The sequence below is a fragment of the Pteropus alecto genome, unplaced genomic scaffold, assembly GCF_000325575.1.
Source record: "Pteropus alecto unplaced genomic scaffold, ASM32557v1 scaffold52, whole genome shotgun sequence".
NCBI classification, from domain to species: domain Eukaryota; kingdom Metazoa; phylum Chordata; class Mammalia; order Chiroptera; family Pteropodidae; genus Pteropus; species Pteropus alecto.
In genome coordinates, this window is record NW_006433941.1 from 3,407,250 (window position 1) to 3,424,635 (window position 17,386).

The 17,386-nt window shown below is 38.9% G+C and overlaps 2 protein-coding genes across 2 annotated transcripts in view; one reads left to right on the forward strand and one right to left on the reverse strand.

The window, feature by feature from the left end:
• Window positions 1–2,104, reverse strand: part of TTC19 (tetratricopeptide repeat domain 19) — a 22,218-nt gene extending 20,114 nt beyond the window's left edge. Inside the window, exons 1-3 of the mRNA XM_006908412.3 lie at window positions 1,864–2,104; window positions 1,649–1,779; window positions 1–55 (exon numbers count right to left, since the gene is read on the reverse strand). The exon at window positions 1–55 is cut by the window's left edge and continues 77 nt beyond it. Of these exons, the coding sequence (XP_006908474.1) occupies window positions 1–55; window positions 1,649–1,779; window positions 1,864–2,047 (370 nt within the window). The 5' untranslated portion in view covers window positions 2,048–2,104. The remainder of the gene's footprint in view (window positions 56–1,648; window positions 1,780–1,863) is intronic.
• Window positions 2,105–2,475: 371 nt separating this feature from the next.
• Window positions 2,476–17,386, forward strand: part of ZSWIM7 (zinc finger SWIM-type containing 7) — a 34,451-nt gene continuing 19,540 nt past the window's right edge. The window contains 5 exon segments of the mRNA XM_015586645.2: window positions 2,476–4,558; window positions 4,561–4,591; window positions 9,901–10,003; window positions 14,404–14,483; window positions 15,743–15,908. Of these exon segments, the coding sequence (XP_015442131.1) occupies window positions 4,537–4,558; window positions 4,561–4,591; window positions 9,901–10,003; window positions 14,404–14,483; window positions 15,743–15,905 (399 nt within the window). The 5' untranslated portion in view covers window positions 2,476–4,536 and the 3' untranslated portion in view covers window positions 15,906–15,908.

Here is a 17,386-nt window from a genome sequence, read left to right on the forward strand (position 1 = left end):
GAGCGTCATGCAAAATTAGCTCAGCCTCTTCTGGCTCATCTTTCATGATGCTCAACTGAAAAGAGAAAACAAAGAAAATAAAATGTAGAGAAAGCATATGCATTTGTAACCAGACAGAAGTGGTTATCGATATATATCGCAATATATAGAAGGAAGCTATTCATTCATTCATCAAATATTTATTGAATTCCTACTACGTAGCAAGCATTATGTCTATAATGTCTATAGCCTCCTTTGCAAGCACGTGTGGCCATATGACAAAGTTTTGGCCAACAAATGCAGACAAAAGGAATGTGAGCAATTTTTACATATTTTATTATTTTATAAAGAAGCTCCTTGCCCTACATCCTCTTTATCTTTTCCTGCAGGCTGGAAGTGACCCTGTAGGTCAAATAAGCTTAATTACAACTAATGATAAAAGCTAGGAAAGGAACAATAAAGGTCTCTATACTGGAGTCAGAAAAGCTTTTTGAGGAAGTGATAATTAGAGATAGAATATTTAAAAGTCAACCAAATAAGAAATTGTAGGGGAAAATGACCCAAACAGGGAGTAAGGAACAAGCAAAGGCCCTACAGGCTGAAGAGAAGGATTCTTTAAAAACCATTCAAAAAATGAAAAGAAAAGGTGAGAAAGGAGGATGGTGAGTCAGAGTATTTCTGCCAAATGGGTGAACAAAGTAGGATGGTGTCAATCATACAAGGGTCTTGCAGGCCATGGCAAGGAGTTTGAATTTTATCGTAAATGCAGTGGAAAGTCATTCAAAGTTTTTAGGCAAAAAGGTGATATGATTCAATTTACTTTTTTAACAAATCACTCAGGCTGTTGCATGGATTGTAAAGGGGGCAATAGGGCAGATGAGACTACTCGGTACTAGGCTGTGGGGATAGCAGGGGAGATAGAAAAAGGAGCTGATTTACCAGATATTTTGGATTTGGTGACAAAAGGATTTGTTGCTGGACTGTTGTTGGGAGGCGGTGGTAAGTATTAAAAACGACTATAAGAATTCCAGGCTGGAAATTTGGGTAGATGGTAGTAAAAAAAAAAAAACGATGGTGAAGGAATGTGTTGGGGAGGCATTTGAGATCAAGACTTTAGTTTTGGGCAGATTAAGCCTAAGAGGTAGACAAGCCTCAAAGCAGAGAAGGTATGTCAGTAGCACACTGCAGCATGGGAATATCAATTTGGACGTTGTTGGCATCAAGGCGGTAGTTAGCCCAATAGAAAAGTTGAGATAACCTGGGGAGAAGACGAAATAGACAAGAATGTGGAGGGGAAAAAAAGAGTTTATACAGAAGAGAACAAAATCGCTCATAAGCAACACTGAATAGCATTTTCAGAACGCTACATACTGTATGTGAAAAATTCTCTATATCAGTCCTTTCAGCTTGGCTGGTTCACGGATAAAAAAACTACAAAACATTTCTGCTAATTATGTTTAGGTAAAAGAACGATGCCTGTGATGCCACTTCCATCTGCACTTGAGACTGCAGCGGTTTTACTGCAGACTTCAGTCTGACAAGCCTGAATGGATTCCAACACCGCTCTCAGCCTCCCTCCATGACCCACCTAATTCCGGGCACTTTTACCCTCAGAGCCGCCATCTCGGCTAACTGGAGAGAGTAATGCGCATCGACAAGGCCGCCTCACCTTGGCTCGCTTTAGCAGCTGGATGATCTCGGCCTCGGCCTCGTCCGCCGCATCTTTAGCGGCGGCCCCGCCCGCTCCCGGCAACTCCTCCTCCTCCTCTGCCGCAGTGGGCCTCGAGAACCACGCGAGCGCTGCGGGAAGGGGTTCTGAGGTCACCGGGCCCGGCCGCGCCCCTGTCCCCGCCCCGCTGTCCCCGCCCGGCTCGCGCCCCTCACCTGCCAGCAGCGGCAGCAGGCCTAAGCCCCCGCCGTGCGGCGCGACTTGAGATGGCCGCACCACCAACTCGGACGCCCGGCCTCCTGCTGGCCCCGGAAGCAGGCGCGCCGAACAGATCCGGCACCGCAGCGCCGCGGCCCGCAGAAGGCCTCGGCCCAGGCTTGGGATCAGGAGCCGGTACATGCCCGAGCTGCGTCCTCTGCTCACTGCAGGCCCGGCGAGATCCTAGGGCGTCCCGCCCCCAGCGCCGAACGCCGCCGGATTGGTCGGGCCATGACGTACGAGGAAGCGTCCTCCTTGCCATCCGCATGCGCAATGACGCACGTTGGCATCGCGGCGCCGCGCCCGGCCCTCGGCTATGGTTGGAATACTACACGGATCTGTCAGAGTGTTGTTTTGCTGTGCTTTCTGAGGCGTCTACGTTCTGTAGAGCCATGGCCGTCACTTTGTCAGCGGCCACGTTGCCGGCTGTCGTGGAGGAGCTTCTGAGCGAGATGGAGGCGGCGGTGCGGGAGAGCGCTCGAAGTACGGGCCGGAGGGAGTGTGTGGCTGCGTTGTGGGTCGTGGACCTTGCACCGCCGGTCCGGGAGGCAAGAGGTGGTGGTCTCTAGGCCCGCGGGGCACTGGTTTCGGGGTTACGACCCCGCGCTCTTCGCCCCGAACTGCCCATACTTTTTCCCCGTGTGTTCCATCTCCAAACTCTCATTTGTTTAAAAAAAAAAAAAAATGAAAGAAAAGAGAAAAGCTAAGTTTGTTCAGGAAACAGCGCAGTTTAACCAGGAACAAGGGCTGAGCGTTGCCAAAAAACACGTGAGAAGGCCCTAGGTCAGGAGGGTGGAAGGGACGGGAGTCTACAGGGGCTTATAGAAAGGTAAAACTTTAAATTATTAAACTTGCATGTAATCCCAAAATCTTATGTTAATTTTAAAATTAATCTTTTCATACACTTTGCTCAGGAAATAAATAGGGTCACAAAACCCAAATGCGCAGGCAATGACTGGAATAAATCGATGTTGCGAAAGTACCTCTTTTTTCCTCTGACCAGCAGAAGGTGCTCTGTGACCGTGTTCACTAATATCACCGAGATCTCAAAATTTGTTGACAGCATACTAGTTTTAAAAGGATTTTTTTAATCAACTGCATCTACTAATTAAAACTACTCAACTAACGTAAAAATGGTCATTTAGTAAATAGAAGATTAGGCCTTAAAATTGCCACTGCCTATTCACTTTTGCTTTAAAAAGCCATCCAAGTGAATAGGCAGTGGCACTTTGAAAGGATTTATCTTGAGTTACAATTTTTAAAGGATTGAGAACAGTTAAGACAACTTTTTTTTCTCATTTCGGTTACAGCTAACGCAATGTATATGCTTAAAAAATTAGGCCAGCCAGGTATTCAAACATGTTCCGATCCCAAAAAGGGTAGGATAAAAGTCAATGTGTTGTCAGCTCAGAGGTTGCCAGAAGTGGGCCTTGCGTCCCAATGTATTAATCCATACACTGTGACAGTCCTGAAGACACGTCCCTGATGCTCATGGCTCAGACAGATGGACTACCGCCATCGATTAATGTTTATTTTCAGCAAAATTGTTTTCTGCTATTTAAAAGTCTTTGTTCTAGATAGTCATATACTCTTCCTGACCCCCATCCTTCAATGGCAGATTTTTTTAGATCAAGATTCTGAGTTTACACTCAGTGTTATGATGTATAACATCTAGTCACAGCTGAGCCATGTAGGAAGCTATGATTACTTTTCTTTTCCTTTGTAACTTTTAGTTTTCCCTGAATTAGAACTGTTGTGGTTGTTTGCTTGTTTAGTTTTCTATGCATTTATCCCTAGTTCAACCTCAAACTCTTTTATCGGTGTTCTAAATCTCTAATGAAGATGTTCAGATAATGAAATATTTTATCAGTTTCATTATTCTGTAGACTCTCCTAGAGCCTTTGATTTTCTCTAATATGGGCTGTTGCTCTCCTGGCCGTCTCCTGAGATCTCCCTTAACCATTATTATTCTGGGAATTCCCTTTATCAGTGTCGAACTTCACGTTTAGTATATCCTGCAATTTTTTTTTTCCCGGTTTACTACTTAAAGAGCACATACTTAGGAGCTTCCTGAAGAAAAGTACATGAGATATACTTTTTAAGGTTTTACATGTCTGAAAAAGTTGTTTTTCTATCCTCACACTTAATCGATAGTTTGGCTAAGTATTGAATTATATGTTGGAAATATTTTTTCAGACATCTGAAAGCATTATTCCACTAACTTCTAGCTTCTTAAACTTACTTTCAGTGAGTCTTTCTTATTTTAGCCCCCCTGGTCCATCCCCACCTCCAGAGCTATCTGGTGCCACCAATTTCTGAGGTTTTTTTTGCAGAGAGGCTAGTGGATTCTGTAGTATAAATCAGGTTGTTACTTGGCTCTCATCAGTGCTAGCTTAGAATTCAGTTGTTTCAGGTCTTTTAAATTATTTTCGAATGTATTTTAGCTGTTATTTCTGTCTGTCCTTATCCTCGTGAGTTTTTGCTTTTGGAAAAAATCCTGTTATTGTTTAGTTGAATATCAGTAAGGGGTAAAATTAGTTAGATACATAGGCTCAATTCACTGTCTTTTACAAAAGTCTTCCTGGTTATAGTCTTTTTAAGAATTTTATGTTTGTGGTCACTGGTTTAATATGATTAACTTTCCTTCCATTCCTGTTTTACAGTTCCTGATGAGCATCTATTATCGTAAGTATATATACTGTTGTATTTGGGTGGTTTTTTTTTTTTTTTTTAGCTGTTATTGTGTTTTAAAAGCCAAATTCTTTCAACAACAATTCTTAATTTTTAAAAATATCCTTACTAAACTAGGGAAAATATTTTCTTGATACAATTATTAAAAACTTGTTTCAAGTGAATAGCCAAAACTATCTTTGATTGTACAAGGTATTCCCAAATTGTCCTATATGCCACTTTGTTTAACATTGTTCTAGAAGTTGTAGCTATTGCACTAACACATAAAAAAAGAAATTAGAAGTAAACTTATCTGCAAGGAAAGACAATTATTATTTGTAGATGATATAACTACTTTTTTAAAACCAAGAGAGTAGCCATTTTTTAATATAGAAATTAAAAATTGATTCCCTTTGTACACAAAGTTCAAAAATATAATTATATTCTCAATAGCAACAAAAATAGTGAAAGCTACTAAGGAATAAGTAATGTTTAATTGCATATATATGCTTAAATTTAAAAGTCGAGAAGGATATACACCAACCTATAGTAGTGATTATCTTAGGGGAAAGAAAGGAGGCAGAATTAAAAGAAGAGCTTTAACCTTGTCTCTATTTCTTAAATTTCTTTTTACAAAATTATACATTATTGGGAAAAAAAATTACTACTTTTAAGACAAAGAAAACAAGCAAATAATAATAAAAGATGCAAATTACTGAAAACTTTGAAAAAAAAAATCTTACTAGTGATCATAAAAATACAAATTGAAATAATAAGATAGCTTTCCATCTATAAAACTGGCCACTACAGAAAACATGTTGGTAAGAATGTTCCAGAGGTTGGCAAGAACATGGAGAAAAGCAGGGGTCCCCAAACCCCGTGCCATGGACCACTACCGGGCTATGGCCTGTTAGGAACTGGGCTGCACAGCAGGAGGTGAGCAGTGGGCGGTTGAGCAAACGAATGGATGAGCAAAGCTTCATCTGTGCAGCCATTTCCCAGCACGAGCATCACCACTTCAGCTCTACGTAAGATCATCAGGCATTACATTCTCATAGGACCACTGGTCCCTGGTGCCAGAAAGGTTGGGGATCGCTGGAGAAAAGGATAACTGATAACGCTAGGAGTATAAATTGGAAGTTAATCTGGCAACAGGCAATATGAGTTTTAAAACATACATATTCTTTGACCCAGAATTCCACTTACAAGAATGTATCCCAAGGAAGTAATCATGAGTGTTCATGAATTAACATATTCATGTTATTTATGGTAGCAAAACATATTCATGTTATTTATGGTAGCAAAACAAACAACCTAGAAACAATCTAATTCAGGTTAGATTAATAAACTAATTATCCAAAAATAGAGTTTGGGAAAAATAAAAGTAATTCATCTTTACAGTGGAATTCCTTGTAACTGTTAAAAATGACATAGAGACAGAAATCAAAATGGTGCGGATGATAGAACTTTGTTCATCTGCTCTCACAGAGTTGAGACGGAAACGCTGAGCAAACAGCAAGCAGAGTCGCCTAGGGTGTAGATGAACAAGCCCTACAACTAGAGAGAGAGAAGAAATCACCCTGCAATAGGAAGAGGTAAAACAGGGTGAGATCGCAAGGCTGCCTGGTCCCAAGCGGCTGAGTGGGACAGAGGTTACAGCAGCGGCAGCTACAGACGCCTTTTAAAAGGGCCGTGTCCGCGAGTGAACTTTCATGGTGATGGACCTGCTCACTCTGAGCATGAGCGCCAGGTAGGCTTCTTGGGGGGCACCAGGGACTTACAGGGGAACACTGAGTTGTCAGAGCGAGGGCCAGAGGCAAGGATTTCATCCAAGCAGTACTGGTGGTATCTATTGTTCCTCTGTTGAGCCCCGCCCCCCGGTCCCATCATGTGGACTCAGCGCCGCCGTAGGTGGATAACAGAGGTTGCTCTACGCAGAGGATTCCCTGAAACTACCATGGGGGAGATGCAGCCCCACCCAAGCCACATCTAGGTGTGTTCTCAGCTAGTCCGGTGCTCCTTGCTGAGCAGCACCAAGACTCACAGTTGTGGCAGCTCACCTCGGTTTCTGATGTGGTTTCCTGAGGCAACTATAAGCACAGTACCTGTGGCTTGCTTGCTGAATCTCAACAGGCGGCCCTGGAGGGACACAGGCCAGGACTAAACTTGGCCTGCAGCTGAACCCCTCTCGGGACCGTGCCACTGGACACCTACCACACATAGCTGGGAGACTTAGGAGCTTTTCTTAGTACATATAAACAGACACAGAAAGGCAGCCAAAATGGGAAGACAAAGAAGCAGAAACTATATGAGAGAAGAGAACAGAGATCCAAGAATAATGGAGTCAAGCAATCTAACAGATGCCAAGTTCAAAACACTGATTATAAAGATGCTCAATGAACTTAAGGGAAGTGTAGATGAATTCAGATTTTAAAAATATAAAAACAGAAATGGAAATTACAAAAGGGAACCGGTCAGAAATGAAGAACACATTATCTGAGATGAAGAGTGTATTACAGGGAATCAACAGAGGGGATAAAGAGGATCAAACCACCAATATAGAGGATAGGGAAGCCAAGGACACTTAATCAGAATGGCAAGAAAAAAAGAATCCAAGGCTATAACAATAATTTAAGGAGCCTATGAGACACAATTAAATGTAAAAATATCCATGTTGTAGGGGCACCTGAAAGAAAACAAGAAGTTGAAGAGCTATTTGGAGAAATAATGATAGAAAACTTCCCTCACCTGGTGAAGGAAATAGACATACAACCCCAAGAAATTCAGAGTCCCAAGAAAGGGGAACCCAAAGAAGCCCACACCAAGACACATCATAATTAAAATGCCAAAGGTTAAATACAAAGACAACATCATAAAAGCAAGAGAAAAGCAGTTAGGTACCTACAAGAGAGCACCCATAAGACTGGCAGCTGATTTCTCCAAAGAAACTTTGCAAGACAGAAGGGCTTGACAAAAATATTCAACGTGATGAAAACCTAGGACTACAACCAAGAATACTTTATCCAGCAAAGCTATCATTTAGAGTTGAAGGATAAAGAGCTTCCCAGACAAAAATAAACTAAAGGAATTTATCAACACCAAGCCAATATTACAGAAAATATTGGAAGGACTTCTTTAAGGGGAAAAAAAAAATCAAAATCAGGAATGAAAAATAGTAATAACTACATATCTATCAATGACTACGTCAAATGAAAAAGAATTAAGTGCTCCAAAGAACAGGGTGGCTGAATGGTTAAGAAAACAAGATCTCTACATATGCTGCCTACAAGAGACTTCAGATTAAAAGACACACACAGACTAAATGGAAGGGGATGGAAAAAGATATTGCCTTGATGGACCTAGAGGGTATTTCTCAGAGAAAGACAAATACATGATTTTAAGTACATGCAGAATCTAAACAACAAAATAAACAACTAACAAAAACAGAAACAAACTCATAGATACAGAGACTATTTTGAGGGCTACTAGACAGGAGGAGGGTTGGGGAGGATGGTGAAAAAGGGTGAAGGGATTAAGAAATACAAATGGATAGTTACAAAATAGTCACGGAGTTAGAAAGTGTAGCATAAGGAAAGTGGTCAACAGTGTTGTAATAAATATGTAAGGGAAGAGGGGTGCTAGATTTAGTGGGATGATCACTTGAGCTCTAATCACTATGCTGTACAACTGAAACGTATGCCAACTAGAATTGAAAGAAAACTTATTGAATTGTACAATGTAAATATGAGTAACTAATTCATTGTATGCCAACTAGAATTGAAAGAAAGCTTATTGAATTGTACAATGTAAATATGAGTAACTGTCTATTATATTTCAATAAAGCTGGGGGGGAAGTGACAGAAAATATTGCATTCAAAAGGTGTTCACAATATGTTACAAGATTGACAAGGCAGGTTGAAAATTTTTTATTAGATCCATATTTAACTGTGATTATTCAATTGATAAAGTTATCACCAGATTTTAAATTTTTAACTTTTCTTTGTCCATAGATAATCTCCATATGTGAAATGTAAAAAGTTGAAAAACTTTCCATTTCAATAATTTATTTTATGAAGAGACTCGTTTGTTGTAAAATGAAGTCGAACATTTTAAATTTGAAGTCTTAGTAGTTCTGTCTTATTTCATGTGAAATCACATGGTTTTTTTAAAACATTAACTTTTCAGTTTTAGTTCAACCTATCTAGTTTATAAAAATAACCTATGCTTGTAAAAAAAAGTTCTTAGAAAATAAAGAAAACATAAAAAGCATCACCTCATACCACCCAGTGATAATCACTGTGACATTTTGGCTTATTGCCTTTAAAAATTTTTTATTTTGAGATAATTATATTTTTAAGAAAAAAATGATTGAGTTTCTAAATAAACAATTTTATATCTAACCTTTCTCACGTAACATAAGAATTTTCCCACATAATAAATTTTTTTCTCATATATCATTAGCAGCCAAATAGCCTTTGTTACTACTAATCAAAGAGTACAAATTTAATACCCATCAGATGGTCAGACATGAAAAAGCCTGATAATACCGGTCTTAGTGAGGATGAGGAGAAATTAGAACTCTCAACCAGTGCTGGTTGGGAGAGCTATTTCCACTGTGGAAAGCTAATGGCAACACCTATTAAAAGTGAAAAATACAATTGTCCTAAGACCAGCAATTCTGCTTTTACTTGTATAACCAGGCAAAATTATCATGTGTACTAAGGGACATGCACCAAGATAACTGAGTATTATTTATAATAATGTATAATAGAAACAGAATACCCATCAATAGGGTACTTAAAAAATAAAAGTACTAGGTACATACAATGAAATATTATTCAAAAGGTAAAGTTTTAAAAAAAATCAACATGCATCATTTTTAAGAACATATTGAGTGGAAAGAAGTTTCCAAAAAGCCTGCAATATATTTTTTGTTTTAAAACTTATGAAACAATACCTTATGTATAGTGTACATGTATATGTATATATGTATATATTTGTGTGTACATATACATGCACATACATACTATGTATAAGAAAATATAAAAATGTTAACAGGAAGAAAACAAACAAATGCCTGCAGTTGTCTCAGGGATGAAGGGAAATTGGGAAGAAGAATAGGAAGCACTGCCGAGTATAAAGAGGGCTCCTTTATCTGTAAACAGCATGTTAACATTTATTCTGGAGAATTGAGTACATGAGTTTTTGATTTTTTTCCCCAAACTAAAATGAATTGAATTTTTAAAAGATGCTTATGATGATCCTTTGGATCAAGTTACTGAGATGAGTTTGAAAGTCTAATCTAAAGCCTTCTTATTTCCTAGGCTGAAGTTTGTTTTTGGCTCATCAGCCATCCAGGCCTTGGACCTGGTTGATCGACAGTCCATCACCTTAATCTCATCACCCAGTGGGAGGCGTGTTTACCAGGTAGAAATCTAGAGGTGGAGATTATCTCAACAGAAAACCATTGGGAAAAAATGTTTTCAAGAATCTCTATGGAAGCTGGTGACCATCTTTAAGTATTTACTGCACTGTTGAAAAGCTTTTGACCCATCCTAGTAAAATTAGTGTGCTAGTAATTAGAATAAGATAAATATGCTCTATAAACTCTACCTAGTAGCAATGTATATAACCAGCAATGATGTGGAGAGGCTCTTTTCTCAGATCTAATGGAATATAGTTGACTTTTGCTTTCCCGTTGTTTGATAAGAGAGGTACTTTCCCCCCAAAAAATGTATTGACACCTTCACTTCGTTCATTATCTCTTGCTTACAAGCAAAAGCCAAAATGCATTTTGGAGTCCTTCCACATGCTCAGATTCATCTGTTAGAAATGATCTTTTAAAACTATTGTCAGGAAGTATTTACTAGGGGTCACACTATGCTGAATGCAAGCAGTCTACTTGGACCTTAGTTTTGCCCTCTAGAGTTTAAGATAGGTAGATTTGTAAAGTAACAGCCTCTTATCAGGCTCTGAATTACTTTAATATGTTATTGATAGTTCTCACCAAAAGTCCAGCAATTTTTTTTTTTTTTTTCAGGAAACTGAAATGCAGAAAAGTAAACTAATAGTCACAGCTGGCAGCTGGGATTTGTAACTGCTATCCCACACTGCCTGTCTTTATATAAGCAGTGGGCCAGACTCCAACCCTACCCCCCACTCCCACACCCCCTAGTTTAGCTATCTAGGACAATGATAAATGCAACTGGGATTGAGGGAAGGGAGTATTATGAATGAAATAAAAATATTGGCAGTGGTCTCCAAAATTTTGTTTGGCTTAGAAGGGGTTAAAAAGAAACCAGCAGCTCTTATAAATGTAATCAAGGCCTTGCTGAAGACCTGGAAGGGGAAATATTTCAGTGTTTGGATTCTGATTTATTTACGATGAACTTCTCAGAGCTGAGACCACGTCAATTAATTCTTGGTGAATGACGAGCAAAGCCTGCTTGGGCAAATAGGTGCCTTCGCTTAGTGAATTAACTTGTCATTCCACATTGTAGCATAACTTAGCCGACTTGGCAAAATCTTTGTGCATTTCTTCATTAAGGGAAATGGAGTAATTGGTGTTTAATACTGAAGTTAAAACTTTTGCATCGTATTTACTTTAAAAGAGGCTGTCTATTAGAATTTTCTCCTGGTGAATTTATAGATTAATAATTAAATGTTTGTACCTGAGGAGGTAGAAACATTTTCTTTCCCTGTGTTTTTATTTTTGTTTTTCATGTAGCTAAAATACCTTAAATAAGAAGGGCCTTTGGATATTTCTCATGTCTTTTGGTTTCAGATTTTATATATCAGTTCCAATATCAGCATAACACTTGACTACCCAAGCAGACTTCTTACTGTCCTCTAGTTCTGTGACCTAGTTACTAGTTAAAATCTTAAAGATTTTCTTTGAAATATTCTAGTTACTGTTGACTTTCTGTTCCTCCCAGCGTTACTATGAGTTATTTTCTTCATTCACATCCTGTATTAGATTACATTGCTTTATTTATCATAAAAATACTAACTTTCTAGAATTATGGCTGTCAGCTTGAACTTTGAATTAAATGAGGCTGTAGAAATCTTATTAAATCAGATTAACTTTAATGGTTTCATTGTATTGTAATATAGTAAGAATTTGGCTTTTTTCACAGATTCTATGAGATGATAAAAGTTGAGTCAGACATTCCTTTGATACGCTGCTAGTTATCTTTCCTTAAGTCAACCTTCTAATATTCTTACTGTCCTCCAGGTATAATGGTAATTATGCTAAAGTCACCATTATATTGGTGTCACCTGAGGTGATTTTTTTATAAACATTTTTGGTTCAACTAGGAAGGAAGATGCATCAGTTAGGAGAGGCTGTTATGCTGTAGTAACAATGACCTCAAAATTTCGAAGGCATACAAAAACAAGGTTTTATATTTCATTCATGCCATGTATCCATTAAGAGTCAATTGCTCCTCTACTCTAAAACGTCTTCCCTCTGGCAATCCCAGTTGGTGGAGCACCCCTCCCTATCTAGAACATTGTGGATCACATAGCAAAGAGAAAGGAGGACATGGTGTGTGCCAATTTTTACTGTTTCTGCTTGGCTACTCACATTTTACTGGCTGGCTAAAGCAGGTCACATAGCCAGCCTGTATTTAATAGGGCAGGAATGTATAATCCTCTTTCTGAGAGAGGCACCAAATACTGAGAACAATAAATAATAGTTTTACCACTGTGATGGGTCCTAAGAAGCTTGGAGCAGTCATAAAACTTACTTGTGAGTGGATGACCATCTAAGGTGGGTTACCATCCTTAGAATCTAATTGAAACCACAGCAGACTTCCTCCAAGTTAGGTTCAAACAAGTCCAGTCATGGGCCTGAGTATCCTCTTTCCTGCGTGTTTCTTTTTTTAAAAGCTCCTTTTGGTGATAAACATACCAGACTACGAGTGGAAGAACTGGGAGCAATTCTTGTTAAGGGAGGTCATTTTTCCATTGAAGGATGAAGGAATTAGGTGATCCCTAAGGTCACCTAATTCTAGTTCTAAGCATTTCCACCTCAGATATTTGCCTGATTATTGGGTTCATGAGTTGGCCACTGTTAGATAAGGAAGGAGCAAATTAAAAATGTGTTCTCTCCTTATGGTATTTACTGTCTCAGGTGGTTATCACTTTACATTTTAGTCTTAGCCAGCCTTTGAAAGGATCAGGCTAGGGAACCTCTGTAGACTTTCTCCCCATCCCTAAGTCACCATGCATTTATGCAGCATAGTCCAGAGAATATTCTGTTAGATTGGGGACCCGCAATAAGGAGGAACCAGTGGGCCAGTCAAGTCAGTGTAGAATTCCAGAAGCTTATGCCTGTTTAACTTTAGATCTAGAGAGAACATAGAGACAACTAAAGTATGAAAAAATCTAATTGGTAATAGTTTGGCGACCCAAGAATTGTTTGTGTCACTGCTGGATGTTGGTGGGTTTTCTTCCAAGATTAAGTAGAAAACAGTCTGCTTTAATGCTCTCCCTTAAGTTTTCCAGATATATGAGGAAATTCCTCTATGATGCTCAGTGGTATAGGTGATATGTTTAAAACATATCAGTGCCTCAAAATCAAATTATGGATGATGTGATTTTTTTGATACTTAATTTGTAACTAGGATTGAAATTTTTAATGAGTACAATAGGCATCTTCTAATCACTCATTGGCCATTTCTGGTAACCTAGCAATCACTGAGGAATTCAACTGAGTTGATAAAAAAGCCATAGGGACATGGCCATATCACGAATCATTGGACATTTGACAAACAGAAGCATGACACTGGAACACTGCTATTCTTTGAAGCCTTACCTGTTGCTTTATTTTTTGTGGGGGAGAAAGAGAAAATCCTGGGAGTGCTGGCATTATTTTTCAAAAAAAAAAAGAAAAAGTTCTGGCCTTTTCATTTAGATTGCCATCTTGAACCTAAAACTAATTTGAAAGCCCAGTGGCAGATTCTTAAGTGGCAGTTCATTGTAAAATAACCCTCAGGATGTTTCTACTTCCCTTGGATACTAATTTTACACTTCCAGTTTGGAAAATAACTTTAGAAATGAAGCTCTCAACATTTTTGTTTTTGGCTGCTTTGTGGTAGAGAGACTTAAACAAGTGATATCTCCAACAAGTTTGTCCAGTCACACCACAGATGCATCATGTTTTCCCTATATGTCTCCTTTTTTGACCCTTGGTTGCCAGCAATGCTGTTTGTCCTTGGACTGAGTCTCTTACCAACCCCTCACATATCTGTCTTTTCCTTGTGTACTGCTAGATGAATAGGCAGATCCGGACTTGCTTCTTTCTGAGACCTCCATCCTGACCAGCTGAGTCATCCCTTTTGCAAGATTATTTATTTTCCCTGTTCTCAAATTCTTTTCAAAAGCCTTTCCCCACTTTCTTCTGAAACCTATCTTTCTTCCTCACTGCTTACATTTTACCTGTTTGCATACTCTCTTAAGGTACGTGAAATACCAAATGTTAAGAAAGGCCACAATAAAATGTAGATGAGAGGCCTTTCCCATCACCTCTTCATACTCATCCCACGGAGTCAGTCGGCCCTCTACAAAATGGTTTGTGTCGATGGCTTAAGCAGCCTGAAATTCAATTTCATCGTATGAAGAAGTCCTCAAGGGCAAAACACTAAGAAAAGGAGAAGAGTCTGCACACAGGGAAGTTAAGTTTTTACTTTTGTGTAAAATGTTACTGCAGTTCATCCCAATGCAATTTATAGAGCAACTCTGAGTTACCAGATACATTCAAGGGAAGGAAGCGGTTTCCCAGCATATCTTTTGAAGTCTGATCCCATCTGTCCTTTTCTTTCTAGGTACTTGGAAGTTCTGGTAAAACATACACATGTTTGGCTTCTTGTCATTACTGTTCATGTCCTGCATTTGCCTTCTCAGTGCTACGGATCTTCCTACTATCGTTGAATTAGGAGAGAAGCAGCCCTTCATGGTTTAACAGTTAAACCATGTAAAATGGGAATTTTACTACATTTGAAACAGATAGTAGTCTGCTGCCCTTAACTTCAGTTAGTCATCTCTTTTGAGTTTAATCTCCAAAATTGTGGTGTCATTTTTAGAACTACATTAACACCAATTTTTTATTTAAGAAGTCATGGATAAAGATTTGGGGAAGGTAACAAGATAATCCTGAAAGCTGTCACTGGGGAATTGGATGGCCCAATAAAAATAAGAAACTAAATTGGATGTTGGCAACTTTGCATATCGTCAGCTCCAGCCATGAGGTATTTCTTCGCACTACCTGTCAGATAGCCCGGCACTTAGCTATGCTTGACTTACACATGAGGCCGGAGAGCACATTGATCCTTTGCTGATGTCACAGGAGTCTAGAGCATCAAGCAGGAAATAAAACATAGACAGTTCCTTATTTCAAAGGAGAAAGCGCTATCCACATGAGAGCAGGTAGCTATATTTTAAGTCTTGCCAGAGAAGAAAATTATAGCATCCACTCCATTCTTGCCCTTCTTTTACACTGTTAACTTCATTAAACATCTTGGGAACTAGGTGGCAAATGGGGTATCACATTGTACAAGAGGCTACATTCACAGCTGATATGCCATGGGTTTATTTCACCTGTAAAATGACAGAATTAAACCAGGCCCCCTTCAATGTCTAAGGCCGTGTGTTCTGTGATACAAGGTCCAACATAGATCATCTCCCCAGAAGTGTCTACAGGCCGATTTGTGTGAGGGTTCTGACACCTCACCACCACCCCTCCATCCCACCCCATCCCCTAGAAGAATAACATAGTGATTAAGGGAGTAGACTGTAGATTCTGAGCACATGATTAAAATGGTAATAAGAGTTGTTCTTACGGGGTAGCTGTCAGATTTAAATGAGATAATCTCTGAGAAGCACTTAGCAACACAGTACCTCAAGGAATATTATCCATTGCTATTAGCAGGTTTCTGAAGGTAAGGGAAAAAATATATAACTCAGAATTACTCTGTGCCAGTTGAATCTAAACTGTTTCCCAAAACAACAAGCAAAGTAAGACTTCCTTTTTCTCCTCTGACTTCTAGAAAGAATACATCTGTCTCATCTTTATCTGCAGTTTTTAAGCAATAAGTTAACGACCCATAATCAGTGTGTCCCACTCCTTTCCTACTAAATGTAATGGTAGTGAGAGGTCTTGGTTAGCCTGGCCCGGCCAATTTCTAATGGGTTGGTGTGTTTTGTATTCCAGTGCAAGCACCTCTTGGCAGTTTATCTTAGTCAGGTAATGAGGACCTGTCAGCAGCTAAGTGTCTCGGACAAGCAACTGACTGACATATTATTGATGGAGAAGAAACAAGAAGCATAAAAGGTACTGATTGAGCATTATTATCTTTCAAAATAGCAGTCCTGTCGAGAAATGCATTTAACCAATTGTGGTTCACACAGAAGAAAGGTAAAACAGATCTTCCAGAGACTTCTTGTTACTCTCCCTTTTCTCTCCTGGACTACAGAAGGTAACTATAGATTGGAACCCAGAATAGCTATATAGTTTGAAACCCTGTACAAATCTCCTCATGAAAAATCTGAACCAGCCTCTAAGCCCCATGGGTAAAAAATTTTCTAGATGGAATCAAGCATGTTAGACCCAAACAAAGCCTATCATCATGTCTTGTCCACAATTAGATTCTTAAGTATCTGAAGTACCAGTAATTTTTTTTTATATCAGTGAGCTTCAGATATCCGTGGTGTTGTGCCAAAATACCTTAAGTAAGCTGTATTGTTAGAATGGAAGTATCAAGTACAAGGGAAGTGCTCCGCATGCATTTCTGAGCTTTATAACAAGCCAAATGAAGGAAGGGACTAAAAAATCATATCCTGAAGGAAGCTAAAGATACTCCTAGGGATTTCCGGTCTGAAGGAAAAAAGGCAAAAGAGACATACCAAGAGGAATGTTAGAAAGGAAAGAAGTGAGACTTGTTTGTGCCCCAAAGAGAGTACAGAGGAGCAATAATAATGAAAATGAACATGAGGCAGATTGCAGCACTGGACAAGAATTTAATTGATAAAGCTGTCCATGGCCAAAATAGGATCCTAGAAGGGGAGGAATTCTTCCTTGTCTCTGTAGGAGTTTGTAAACATGCAGTGTCCTTGCAGGAATATTGCAGAAAGAATTAAAGGTGTGAACAGATGAAAAAGATGATTTTACAGCCTAGGAAATTCCCAGCCCTGTGCTCCCAAAACATGAGGTGCTAGTGAATGAATGCTGTGTGAAAAAGCCACAGATGTTGCAGTGTTCTGTGGTTGGCAGAGTCTTTAGTTACACTGAAGTATGGCAAATAAAATCTATTAAAACTTTTCTGCTACTTGGGAAATGGGCTGGGTATAAATTTATTTTTTTAAGCAGTCTTCACGGTAAAGAATAGAAGATAAATGCAGCTCTTTCTGACAAGCCAACACAGCACCCTAAGCTTTTTTTTTTTTTTTTAATGTTTTATTTTTATTTTGCCTAATATACATACACAGTTACATAATTCTACTTAGTAAAATTTTCACACTTTGGAATCCGGCAAGTTGGCAAAACTTGAATTTGGGAGAGAAGTAAAATTCACTGCTAGCTCTAGGAGTGTAAAACGGAATCTGGTAGAAGACGGATCCTATTTCTCTAGTTTCTTTCTCTAGGGTAGTTTGCTGTATATGGAAAAGAATGTTATCAACACTGATATCTGATAGTATTCTCCTTAAGAACTTATGAGAGTCTCATTTCCCTAAATTAATATAGTAGTTTCTTGATTAAAGAATTATACTTTTAATTTTCCTGATTACCTTCCTAGGAACAAGTATATATTT